At 41.8% G+C, this 12,632-nt stretch overlaps 1 protein-coding gene and 1 long non-coding RNA gene across 34 annotated transcripts in view; one reads left to right on the plus strand and one right to left on the minus strand.

Annotated features, from left to right (window-relative positions):
• The first annotated feature begins 1,016 nt into the window (after positions 1 to 1,016).
• The window catches only part of LOC136101578 (uncharacterized), a 48,446-nt gene continuing 36,830 nt past the window's right edge, over positions 1,017 to 12,632 (plus strand). For 2 of the 3 annotated variants that reach the window (XR_011738791.1, XR_011738790.1), the window contains exon 1: positions 1,017 to 1,109. This is a non-coding gene — a long non-coding RNA (uncharacterized lncRNA). The other variant, XR_011738792.1, reaches the window with a different exon arrangement.
• TENM3 (teneurin transmembrane protein 3) overlaps positions 5,821 to 12,632 on the minus strand; it is a 1,336,783-nt gene continuing 1,329,971 nt past the window's right edge. For all 31 annotated transcript variants that reach the window (XM_071807653.1, XM_071807652.1, XM_071807659.1 and 28 more), the window contains one exon: positions 5,821 to 9,426. In XM_071807653.1, the coding sequence (XP_071663754.1) occupies positions 8,671 to 9,426 (756 nt within the window). In that variant the 3' untranslated portion in view covers positions 5,821 to 8,670. The remainder of the gene's footprint in view (positions 9,427 to 12,632) is intronic.

Genomic DNA, 12,632 nt, shown 5'->3' on the forward strand with positions numbered 1-12,632 from the left:
GTTGTTGGTATTAACTTAGCAGAGGGTGAAGGCCTGACCTAGCACAGCACTGAGTGTCACTGATGTACTCTTGGCACTGAGAAGAAAAATAGCCCTGTTCTCCATGCAGTTCCTGGCCTTCTGCTCACTTCCTGAAGAGCAGGATTTATAGGGGCATCTCCCGTGATTTATTGAGGTGCAAAAAATGACAAATTAACTTTCAAGGCATGTGCACACCCACACTTTGCTGCACAGTACCAGCTCAGAGCACTCCTGGCAGAGGCGGCTGTTGCCCTGTGGCAGCTGGCCGAGCTGCCAGCCTGCCGTTGGTGCGAGGCTGTGGCCAGTGCCCGTGGCCAGTGCTCGTGGCCAGGGCCAGCCACCAGCCATGGCGGGGCTGCGCCAGCCACAGCATGTCCCCTCCAGCTAAGCTGAGAAACAGGCTGCTCTTTTGTTTGAAGCAGTTGGCCACTACACTGTTGCATTTCACTGGCTGCAGATGAAAGCTGTCTGTAAATGCCTTTTGTGTGGTTAAAACCAAAAAAACCCATGTATTTCACTAAATGCATATACCAGCAGTCAAGCTGGCACGGTTTGATTACATTTAAAAAGGAACAAGGTGATACTCATCGCGAGGAGGGATGAGTTGGGCTGAATGGCCAAGGACAGGGTGCTGCTTTAGGATGGGAGGTCAGAACGCCCCGCAGGGGCTGGGCGGTGCAGCAGGCAGCAGGGTTGAGGGCGGCAGGTGGGGGCCGTGCTGTGGGTGGACATGAGGTGCTGCTCTAGGGGACACGGCACCTCCAGGCTGTGATTTTTATTTATTTTATTTATTCATTCACTTATTTCTGCTAGCAGCCGGCCTCAGCGAGCTGGGCCTCGGAGCAGCAGTGACAACCAGCACCGTCGGGAGCCAGGCGCGCCGCACTGGGCCGTTAAAATGGCGGCCAAGACCCCCCCCATGCCGGGGCCGTTGCCCAGGGCCGGGCATTGCCGCCCCTCGCCTGCCCGCCAGGGGGCGCGCGATCCACGGCCGAGCGGCGCTGAGGGGACCGCCCGGGCGGTGTCGTGTCGTGTTCCGTCCCGGCGGCGGGGTCGCAAGAAGCGACAGCGGGTGCCGAAGGGGCGAGGTGAGCGGCCCCGGCACCCCGCCCGAGGCCGGGCCGCCGCGTTTGGGGTGCGGGGCCTGGCTGTGGCCCTCCGCGCTGACGGCGCGGGGTCAGGGCGTCGGTCCTGCCCGGACAGCGTGTCGGGGGCGCCGTGCCTTGCAGGGAGCGGCACGCGTGCGGCTGGGAGCGCCGTTCAGTCTCTTCCCTCAGGTCTGAGCGTTGTTGTGAGGTGGGGCACCCGGGAGGGAGCAGTTTCCTTTGCCTGGGTAAGGCAGGGCGGTAGCTCGGCCACCTTCGTGTTCTGGGTGCCGGCCCAGCAAGCCTGCCCAGGCAGCAGCTCCCCATTTTGCACAAACAGTAGGGACTGTCCCACCTTCACCGGAGCTGACAGAGCGTGAAACACCTGGGAAAGAGCAGGGAAAGTTGGTAATTGAGGGCAGTGTATGCTCAGGGCAAAGTGCAGTCATTGCTGGTGCAGGCAAGTTTTTCTGTTAACCTAAACACGTGCTTCTGGATGCCTTGGAGACATAAAAATAGAGGCATATTGGCTCCTATTATGCTCGTGAAAATAATTTAATAGAGAGGAGGTTTATTTTATTTAGTTTTAGTAATCAGCTGCTATGAAAAGAAATAGAACAGCAGATCTCTGCTGTGGAAACCAAGGGAAGTTTTAAAATGCTTCAGCCTTGCACTGTCTGTTTAAAAACTTTTGGGCACTTAGAGTAATCTTCGTTGGCTTCAGTCTGTATCAAACTAATTTGGCTATTTCAGGGTTGGATAAGGGGAGGGGATAACACGAATAAAAACCCCCAACTCTCTGACCTGACTGTTTCCTGGGGTCACATTTTGTCTCCTGTGGGCCTAAATGGACAGTGCCAGCATCTGGTCTAAACTCTCATCACCAGCATCCATTACACGTAATTCGACTAGCTGCCTATTTTGCCAAAAGATTCTGGTAACTACTACTGTAGTTTTTCTAGTGGTCATGAAACAGAGTTCCCTACTTTTTTTTTTTTTTGTGTGTGTCGTTTGGTTGTGTAGTGTTGTGCGTTGTGTTTGTTTTGTTGTTTTTTTTTTGGTTTTTGGCACCCAATTCCTGAGGTGAACTTCATCAGAATTTTATTCCCACCCACTGTTTCTTTCCTCCTCCCCCATTTGGAAGCATTTCAATGTGCGGCATTTGTTTGTTTATTTATTTTCTGTGAGGTCACTTGGAGTCTATTGTCAAAACAAGACACCCTTTGGCACTTTTTTTTTTTCCCTCCGGTGAGCTGTTTAAATCTATCCCTGCAAGCTGGTTTTTCTTTTGTTTGTTTGTTTGTTTTGACAAACCTGGGATTTATGCGTGATGTCTCCTTGTGCATTCTCTCACTGGGGTTTTAACAGTGTTTTTGCGATGGCATGCACCAGAAGTGTATGGAAAAGTGGTGTTGCTGGTGCCATAAGCAGAGATAACACTGCCTTCCCATTTCCCTTGTTTAAGAAGGCCAGTAATCTCATTAAGCTTCTCCAGCCCTGTGAGTTCTTCATTGCCACCACTAGTATACTGGAGTCTCGCAATGAGTTATTTATCTATTATGCACTCCTCATTCTTTCCAGTCATTGCTTTCTTGTAGGCAGCTACATACCTTTCACAGCGAGATTTAGCATTTCTTATTCTGAGATATTTTACTTCTGGAGTTGCCTGTATTATAATGCATTTTGTTTGAATGGGCTCGCTTCAGCGAGTGATCCGTATTGTTCTGTGTGACTGCTCTGTCCTAGCCATTATTTGCCAGTCCATCAATTTTTGTTATCTGCAGATGCTGGCATCACTGTGGTGGCTGTAGTTTTATTTATTTATTTGAAATATACACTTCCCCATCATTGTGGAAAATGGTAGGGAAATGACTAGCACCTGGTCATAGTGTTATGGTCTTGTACACCACCCTACCCCATCTCATTTTTTTCCCCAGTAAACACTGTACAGACTTACTTTTTTATAGCATCACATGCCTGTAGTTACTCTCAGATTTGAATTCTTAACTAACTGACTTCACTACCTTTCACTATACTGTCTTTTTTATGTGTTTTTTTAATTGATTGATGTAAGGTTAATTGGTTCATTAGATAGATAGCCATTCTTGTAATTTCAGTTTTAAAATGATTTCTGCGTTTGAGATGTGGAAATACTTCATTGTATTGGCCTAACAGTTTCCCGTGTGCCTCTGCAATGCATGGTGCGCTTCCTGCTGTCTCAGCTTTAGTGTGATTGAGTAACTAAAACTAGTTGAAAAATGTTGTTGCCTTCCAGCCGTTCTTAGATTGTGAATTCCTCCTTTTCCTCCTGAATCCCAAAACGCTTTATTAAGACAGCTTTGTGGGAACCATTAACTCTAAGCTGCATAATTATGTTACTATGAGCTTAGACTTAGTTTATAGTAGGAAAAAAATGCACCATCTCAAGAAATTTATATTCCTCAATGACAGAATTTTAACTTAGCAAATTAAAAGATTTACTCAATTTACCTAGGAAGTTTTAGTAATTAACAGCAACAGAGTTTACCTGCGGAACTACTCAAAGCATGACACTCTAATGAGCTGCCATGTTGTTATGCTTGTTTTTCACCTTCCAAATTGCACATGAGACTCTTCTGTACTTACTTAAAAGGATGGTGTTGCTGTTTTGCTTGCTTTGTTTAGAAGTTGGGAGCAACATTTAGCCATTTAGCATATTTATCTTTATTTAGAGTTGCATTTATGTCATCCTTGCACAGCTCAGAATTGCATGCATTTGTGATGCTAGAAATCAGGCCAGGAGATATATAAATATATATAAGTATATATGTGTATATATATACACACATATATATACATTTTTTTTCCTTTTAAGGCATGTGTACGAACAATAGTGGAGGTAAGATAGTCCTCATGCTAGTATTTGTCTGATACTGTGTGACTTCATTCTCAGTGTTGCATTTTGGGCCACCTAATGACAGGTCACCTTGCTTTCCCTCTGCTGCACATCCCCTTCCTAAAGCAGGGCAGACTGTCCGCTAGCATCAGACTGCATGTTCTTGTTCTCTGTCACTCTCAAAGAAACAAACCTTTCCACCATCTTTTCACCCTGGAAGGCCTAGGACATTTTTAGTGATCTGTGACACATACTCAGGTTTCTGGGATGGATGACCAGACAAGCTGATTTTTTTTTTTTTTTAAATTTTGGTGGTGCACTCAGTTAAGTGCTGGCATCCTTATTTACATTTCTCTTGTTGAAAAATAGGCTTGGAGGGAGGAGCAGGGTTTTACCTATTATTAATACTTTGACTTTTTTGAGAGGTCTAGCCTAGACACACACACAGTTAAATTTGCCTCAAATGGCCACTTTGCCACAAAGCTAAAAACGTCAGAGGAAAAATTAAAGTCTTAAGCTCTGTCCTTCAGCATGACAGCTATAAAACATGTTTTTTCTTTTTTTTTCCCCCCCAGGTGTAAAAATTGGCACCTACCCATCAATTTACTGGTTTTCACTTTGGCTTTTTTTTTCTTTTTTTTGATCACTGAGCCCCAGCAACTTGTGTGTGCAGTCAGAGATCAATTGAATTTTATAAGCATTGCATATTTACTCCTTAGCACTAATTGGCTGTAGATGAGAAGCTGATCAGCATGGTTGGTTTGGATGTGGCTTTGCAGTTAGGGGTATGATTTCATAGTGCCTGTGCTGTTCTGTTTATGCCATGTGATGCTCTTTGCTTTGGCTTATTTTTAACCCTGGCAGCTTCTAATGAGCATCAAATAAGCAGCTTCTAATAAGCTGCTTAGAAGCTGTTTCTAGTAAGTGTCTTTTCTTTGCATTTCCCATCCCCAAAGAATTACACACTAGTGTCTTCTTCTTTTTCCTAAAGATTGTCAAGCTGGCCATATGTACAGTTGTAGCTTGCCATTCTGGAGTTAGCAGTAAACCAAGGCATTAACACTCTTAGAAGATTTTTTTTTTTTTTTCTGAAAACAGAAGTCAAACATTTTGTCAGTGGTAACTGGCCTTTTTTTTGGTATTTTTCCTTTTTTTCCTTGTCAAATGCAAATCTCTCACCTCCCAATTGTGAACATCTCTTGGTGATGGTAGGTGTTTTGTTTTGTTTTGTTTTAAATAACAAAATTAGGCCACAGTTAGCTAAGCGGAGTGACCTGATTTGGGCTGGACCAACGTCTTATCAACTCGAGGTTGTCACTACAAAGTAAGTGTGGTGAAGTCTGCCTGTTCTAACCAAAATCAAAGCAGTCTCTTGACATACAGCAGTGCTGAAGTCAGCAGTTTCTGCAAACTGAGTCTAAATGCAGATTGAAGGATCTTTTTTTTTTGTGTATGTGTGTAACTACCACTGCCAACCTAATTATTGATAATCAAATATTTTGTCATATTTTTACTCAAGAGGACATGAGAGAAAACAATTCTAAGTGATTTTTTTTGCTCTTTGGCTTTTCCGTATCTATAGAAGATTTGGCTTTGTGAGGTATATGGAATGTTTTCTCTAAAGTAGGCCACCTGAGAGATCCCATGGAGTAATTCACTTTGCTGAGTTAGCAGATGAGTTCGTTGGACAGAGTCAAAAAGATACTGCCAACTGTGAGGCAAATGAATCAATACCAGTGCAACTGGATCAGTTTGCCTCTTCCGATACAAGAAAAGCAATAGCACAGCTGCAATATCTGGCATACAGATTTAAAAAAACAAGTACAAACACACACAACACACCTTGGGTTGGCTTTTATTGGAAAGCCTAGATGCAATCTATAGTTATCAATTTGTGGAAAATTCAGGACACATATAAAGTTAAGAAGGCAAATTAAAAGAACAATACAAATCAGACGAAATATACATCTCAAAATACCAGAATAGCATTTTGACTGGCATTGCTTAAAATACTTAAATCTTTTTTTTTTTTTTAATTTTGTAATACTCTTCTTTTAATTATACATATTTTTTTTTTCTTCAAAAAGATCTTTTGTTTCTATATTTCCCCAAGGTCACTATTTCCTGCAGGAGCATGTCCAGATCACAAGTCTTTTTTAGCAAGAAATAGGCTCATTAGACCTACTAACAAGGCCACTAATTGGCTTGATTTGACTTTATCTAAAATGATCACCAACAGATACTGTAATTTGTTGTTTATTGGTGCCAGAACAAAGAAGAAGGAACTGGTATGCGCCAAGTAGAAGATATATTTCATTGTTGACATGTTATACAAGCTTTTCATATTCAAACAGAACAGAAACATTTGACATAATTTAGAGTATGAGCCTATTTCAACAGAGAGCACTTAACAGCATGCTAAATACAGTGCTGTGGAAGAGCCACCCAACAGAACTGCAAACACCTAGCATTTTACATCTTTAAAAAGAATACGTAGGTCAATGACACGCCTCTGGGGTTTTGACATATCATACTCTCTAAATTTAGGGCCCTCAAGACTTCCAGGGTAAAAATACTAACAACTAATCTGTGCTTTCATTCTAATAGATGATTAGCATTCATTATACGTGTAATTAGTTCTGTATGGTCTACCAAATACACACATACAGTAATAGCACTGATACTGTAGATTCGGTAGTGAATTGGCTGGGAGAAATTCAAATCTGTTTATCAAACAATCCTAATGTGCAATTTAGAGTATGTAATATCATAGACTCTCAGAATACAAAGCATTTAGAAAACTATTTTTATTACATCCACTTGAACCATTCATAGTTAAGACACGTTCACTTACTATGTTTTGTCATTATAATACATGGATAGAAATACTGTGTATATTTAAATGAACATCAAAACCCCCCAATTATGTCTCATCTTAAAAATATTTATTTTTGTGGCTGAATTTAGTGCTCATGAGAGTAAAGCTCTAAGAATGGTTTCAGCCAAGATGTAGAACAGATGCCATAGATGCCACCACAGGCTTCCTATAAGGAACCAGCTGTACACTTCAGTTCTGTCCTGCAGCAAATACACTGGGCCTTGGAGCAGAGCATGCCAAATCTATGCAGTGGTATGGAGATGCAGACTAGGCACTAGAATTGGACCTTCTTCTCCATCCCCAAATTCAATGTTCACATTAATGGGACTTGATCTGCCAGCTGAAGGCCAGGAGATGAACCTACTGAACAGCCTGCCTGCCTAAAGAACAATTCTGTAGCATCAGGTCAGAGGTACGCTTCTTCTATCTGAAGTTATAACATCTAAAAGAGCTGTATTATACAGAAGACAAAGTTGACATAACTGGATGAAACTACATCATTTCTTCTTCTTCTACGTACAATTCGCCAAGCACCTGAGACACTATTATCTCCATTGTGAAACAAAGCTGCTTTAAAAAAACCAAAAAAACAAAATCAAAAAACAGAAACCCCACCTGGTATGAATTAATGTCCATTTATTACATTAGGGCTGGAAAAAGACAAGGAAAACCTAACCTATTAAAGTCTTCCATCATCATAAAACGAGACTTATTTGGTTACTGTGCCTTCTAACAATGACTGATGAAGTGGCACTGGCCTGGGTGAGAGGAGAGGTTTGGGAGGGGAGAGAGCTGCGGACTGATTGAGCCAGCCACGTTGGAGTGTCCCGTCTGATCAGCAGAGTGACAGATGCACAGCTTTAAACCTAATACAAAAATATTAACACTTTTGGACATTAGTCATCACTGTTATATCTCTACAATATAATCCTTTATACTGTACAGCTATAACATAAAAGGTGCAATTCCTTTTTTTTTAAAAAAATCACACACAGCACATGTTTTTATCATTTTATTTTTAAGTATAAACTTTTTTAAACACTTTACATAAATTAACTCCTCTGAGACTAATATTTGATGTACAGTAAATTGTAATTCATATAAAAATCCATAAACAACTTGTCTCACATAATTTACAAAAAAATCAGGGTTTCCTTTGCTTATCTGCAACAAGGGTTCTACTTGCCATTTCCCCCCCAAGGCAAACCATGTTAGGACTGTAAAATCCATTATTAAATTCCATGGTAGCATAAGTCACTTGTGCCAATGTCCTTTTAGAAAGAAGCACAGTTTAAAGCAGTTGGGTTGTCTAGAAACAATAATTTTTGCCCCACGTTTTAAAATTAACAGATATATATACCACATCCTATGCAGTGAGAAAGAGAAAAAGAGAGAAAGAGATTACTTCTGGTAAGCAAAGGTCAGCAATTCAGTAATATTTGGAAACACTGTATGGGTCTGTATCTTAATTAAATACAGTGCCTCAAAGGAACAGCCTGTTGCAAAATCTGTAGGCCTTTTTGTTTTTAAATACTTTTCAGTCCAACTTGAGTGCAGCGATATGCATATGTAAACATATTCTTTAAAGCAGATCACCTTTAAGGTCATTGAGAAAAAGTTTTGTCATTAGCAGTATCATTCTTCTGGAAGGCGCTCTTTCCATTACAGAGTCTGTTCGGATTGTGCTACAGAAAAAATCTGAGCAAAGATGTACGCTTAGGCTCAAGTAGTAATGCAGCAAAACAGTTTGGTCTCCTTTTTAGAAGACACTGGTACACAGTCTCTTTGGCAGCCTGAGCTAAGCCAGTGTGTTACCTCTTTCCTATCTCACTTTGTCTGAGGAACTGTATATTGTTAGCGCTGTCTGCCAATTCCGGATATTGCTCCACAGAGAGTACATAGTACCCATCGTATCCTTGTACCTTTCCAGCACTTAGCAACTGCCTCTTTTCTCCTTCTGTCCACAACCTGGCGCCTTCCTCTCCATCTCTTACTCTCTGTTGTTCTCTGGCCCAGGCGCTGGAAAGAGCTCTTTGCCTGGCTTGCTCCAGTATTCGGGCTTTTTCCTCATCAAGTGTCATGCCATAGCGGACGTGAAGTGCTAACGCACCATACTGCATTTCAACATCAGCAAACCTACGAGTCCTGCCATTTACCACAGTGGTGGACTGGGAAACAGTGACGTTGATACCATTCTCCAGGGCCTTCCGCCCACTTGTCAGCCTCAGTGTCCCAAGGTCAGTCTCGGGGGAGGTGGTCTTGATAAAATAGTGTGTGTCCTTTCCCTCAACGGTGAAATGCAAGTTTTCTAGGTAGTAGGCGTTGTTCAGAACAGCTGCCACTTTTATGCAGTCCTCATTTGCAATGTTGAGCACATTTGTTTGCACTTTGCCTTGACTGACAGCAAGCATCACCCCTTTTCCTATCAGAGATTTCACTGTAGCAAACCACAGCCATGACTTCTCTGCACTGGATTTCCGTCTGCTGACCTGCACTTCTGCCATCTTTCCCAGGGAAAGGAAAGCTTTTGCTTGTCTCGCCACTTGTTGTTGCACTCCAGAAATTGGCTGTAAACAAGAACAGCAGAAGTTTTACCAGCCATCTGTAGCCCTCTAGATGCCAAACAGCCAAGCTTTCTTGGTGTGCTGCCCGTGGACGACAACAGGATATGCCACAACTGACAGTGCCAAGGACTTAATTAAATCTACATACTGCTTGTTCTGCTGAGTTATAAGACTATTTTGTTTGATAATGTTCAGTGCTTTATCTCATTGTCTCCCCCAGAACCTGCACATGCCTAAAAATATGATTTAACTTTACTGGGCCGCACAGAACAGAACTTTGCAATACTAACACTTAATATGCGTAAGAGCTGTCTCTCTACATTGTCATCTCACGCTCTGAGCCTGTTCACCTGTGATTCCTGTCTGCCATAGGTTCATCCAAATGGAGGAGGTTGTTGCAGGTCACAAAGCTGCGCTTTAGAGTAGGAACAGGCCCTTCTTTATGCCTCTCAGGTAGCTTCAGTCTGAGACTAAACTGCAGGGAGGCTGTCTGCAGGGGATCAAGCTGTTCTGATAGTCTTCACAGCAGAACAGAAGGAAGCAAAGGATACAGAGCAGAGGGGTGGAATTTTGGGGACTGAGGCCCTTTCTTGCAAATACTTGCAGAAACTCATAGAAGAGGATGCTTGAAGAGGCTGTAGCAAATTCAGTTGTGAGTTTCCATTTCACTCAGTATCAGCATGCTGCCTGAAAGAAATTAGCAGCTTCTCCCCCCGAACTCCAGAGGGCTGCGTTCCTGAATAAAGTAGAATGCTTTGTTGACAGCTAGCAAAGAGAAGGAGCAATGAGTGAAAAGAAGCAGTGGGCAAGTCTAAAATATCCTTGCTTGGCATTTCTTGTTTTACTGTATCTGGGTTGTTCTTGCTGAAAGGGTAGCTGGACTATAAAGGGGAGGAAATAAGAAGTGCAATTGTGAGGTGCAAAAGCACAAGATGGAAGATATAGGATAGGAGAATCTGTATAAAAAGTTTGCTTGACTATTAAGAGCTATGTGTGGCCCAGTATGCTAGATGCATTTTTGGTAGAGAAGGGAGCGCTGGGGAATGGGACCTGCCAGCGGAACTGCTGTGGTTAGCCAGAACAGTTAGAAGAGCAGGAGCAGCCAGCAGCAATGGTAGCTCACACAGCTAGGCAGTGGGGCAGCTCACGGTACAGGGTCAGCTGTGGTTGAGTCAGACCTTACAACTGCACAGAATGGGCACATCTTACCTGTCTAACCCTGGGTCTTAATAGCTACAAGCTGTGAATGAGCTGGTATTGATGGAGGTGGGGAGCAGACAGCTGCCCTAGCAGTTCTCTCAGCAGGAAACAGAAGAAAGATGTAAATAGCTTTGGCTGCATTTGCGAACAGAAGTACTTAGTTTATGTAAGATGATCTAGTCTATCTTCCAGTTGACCCCTTCCCCCTTCAGTAAAATACTGTGTAACCCTGTTGATTCATTCCTGACAAATGAGGCAACACTTTGTTTAGTTTTCCCAAATTTCTTGGTGGGAGACCAAGCAGGAGTTATTAAGAGACTTGTACAACCTTACTTCAGCCTTGCTGCTAATCAAAGCCTGGCAAAAGGTTTGCAGAAGTTCTCTGCTCTGCTGCAAGGGTAGCTTTCTGAAGGGGACAGTTCCTGAGGGAATTGTGAATTGACTTGCACTCTCAACTCTTCTTCAATGTGTCAGATTCCTGTCTGCACTTGCTACCAAGTGTGGATTTAATCTGTTTTAAATCCTACATGAAAGCTATGGAGCACAAATATATTCTAGACAGCATGCTCATCAGTAAGAGCAACAAGGTGCTATAGCAGTTTCATAATTGCAAAGCTTGTTTATTTTTAAATTGTATCCTGAGCTCTGAAGTAAAACCTGAGAGCTCGGTAAAGCTTACTCCAGAATGTTCAAAATACTAAGTGCTTTGTGTGTTTATTTCTGTCTCCTGGTTGCATTTGCTTGTTCAACAGTCAATATCATAGTCATAACTTCTTCCTACCTGAGAATTTTGAATCTTTGTTTTCCTCCCACTCCTGTCTTTCCGTCATGTCATATGCCTCTGGCACTCCTTGCATTGTTGAGATCTTTCCTGAAGATTTTTGACAAGCAGCTGTCTACTCTCATCTCTTTGACCAGACTGGTTCTTTTCCTGATGTACCTTTGCTGGTGTTAGTGGATAACTGCATTCTTTAGCCTTTGAGATCTGATAGTTCTACACAGCCATGCCTGGTGACAGGTCTCTTACCTCCTGGTACAATCACTTTGTCTGAAGTATTTGCAGTGCTCTTCCGTCACTGTTTCTGCTGTTCATGGGAGACACTATTCTTAAGCTATGCTCCAAGATCTTTCCCTGTTACTCAATCCCTGGCTATTAACAAATATATATATATATATATAGCACATCATTTCATGCATGCAGAATCAGCTGCCATATGCTCCCTTCTGCTGGGCAGCATCCTTCTAATGAATTTTTGTCTAAATTAGGTTGTAAGATTCTTCAAGATCATATCCTCTTTTAAGCTTGTGGAGTTCTCTATCATGATTTCATGTAAAAAGAGATCTGTTTTTGACTGCTCACAATGGGATTACCCATTTTATTGTCTCTTATCACTTCCTTTTTAACTGGGAATGGTAAGATTTTTGAGGGCATAGGTCTTTGATCTTTGAGTAAATTTGATCCATAAATGTAATTTTCTTAAATAGCAGATTTAGATTGTAACTTCCACATTCATCTATTCCATCACTTAAAACTGTACCAGGTTTTCAGTACTGAAGTTCATTTTTTTTCCTCCCAAAGAACTTCATAAGCACCTGGAGTTCTGGTTTTATGTAACATAATGGGTTTTACCTCAGGTAATTTCATTTTCAATATTTTATCTTTACATATAAAACATAGTTAATATTAAAGAGAAGTAAAATTGTAGTGGTGCCTGGTATGCATAATTTATATCACCTGTTCTTATGTTTATTTCACAGTCTTATTTTTTACTACAGTGTTCAGTTTCTGCCTTCAGGCAGGATGTTAGTACAAATCTAATTTCTGTAGTTTCTGCTACAAAACTTAGCCATCTTTAAAGGGTCTTTAACTTCTTTTCATTGATTATTGTCTTTCTGCATTTTTATTATTGGTGAAAGCAAAGAAAAGCTTATTTAAAATGGTACCTAACTTAAGAAATCTGTAAGAAAATAACACCATCTGTAATTTCTTAAATTCTTTTGAAAGTAGA

Source organism: Patagioenas fasciata, chromosome 4, assembly GCF_037038585.1.
Source record: "Patagioenas fasciata isolate bPatFas1 chromosome 4, bPatFas1.hap1, whole genome shotgun sequence".
In the NCBI taxonomy this organism is placed as follows: domain Eukaryota; kingdom Metazoa; phylum Chordata; class Aves; order Columbiformes; family Columbidae; genus Patagioenas; species Patagioenas fasciata.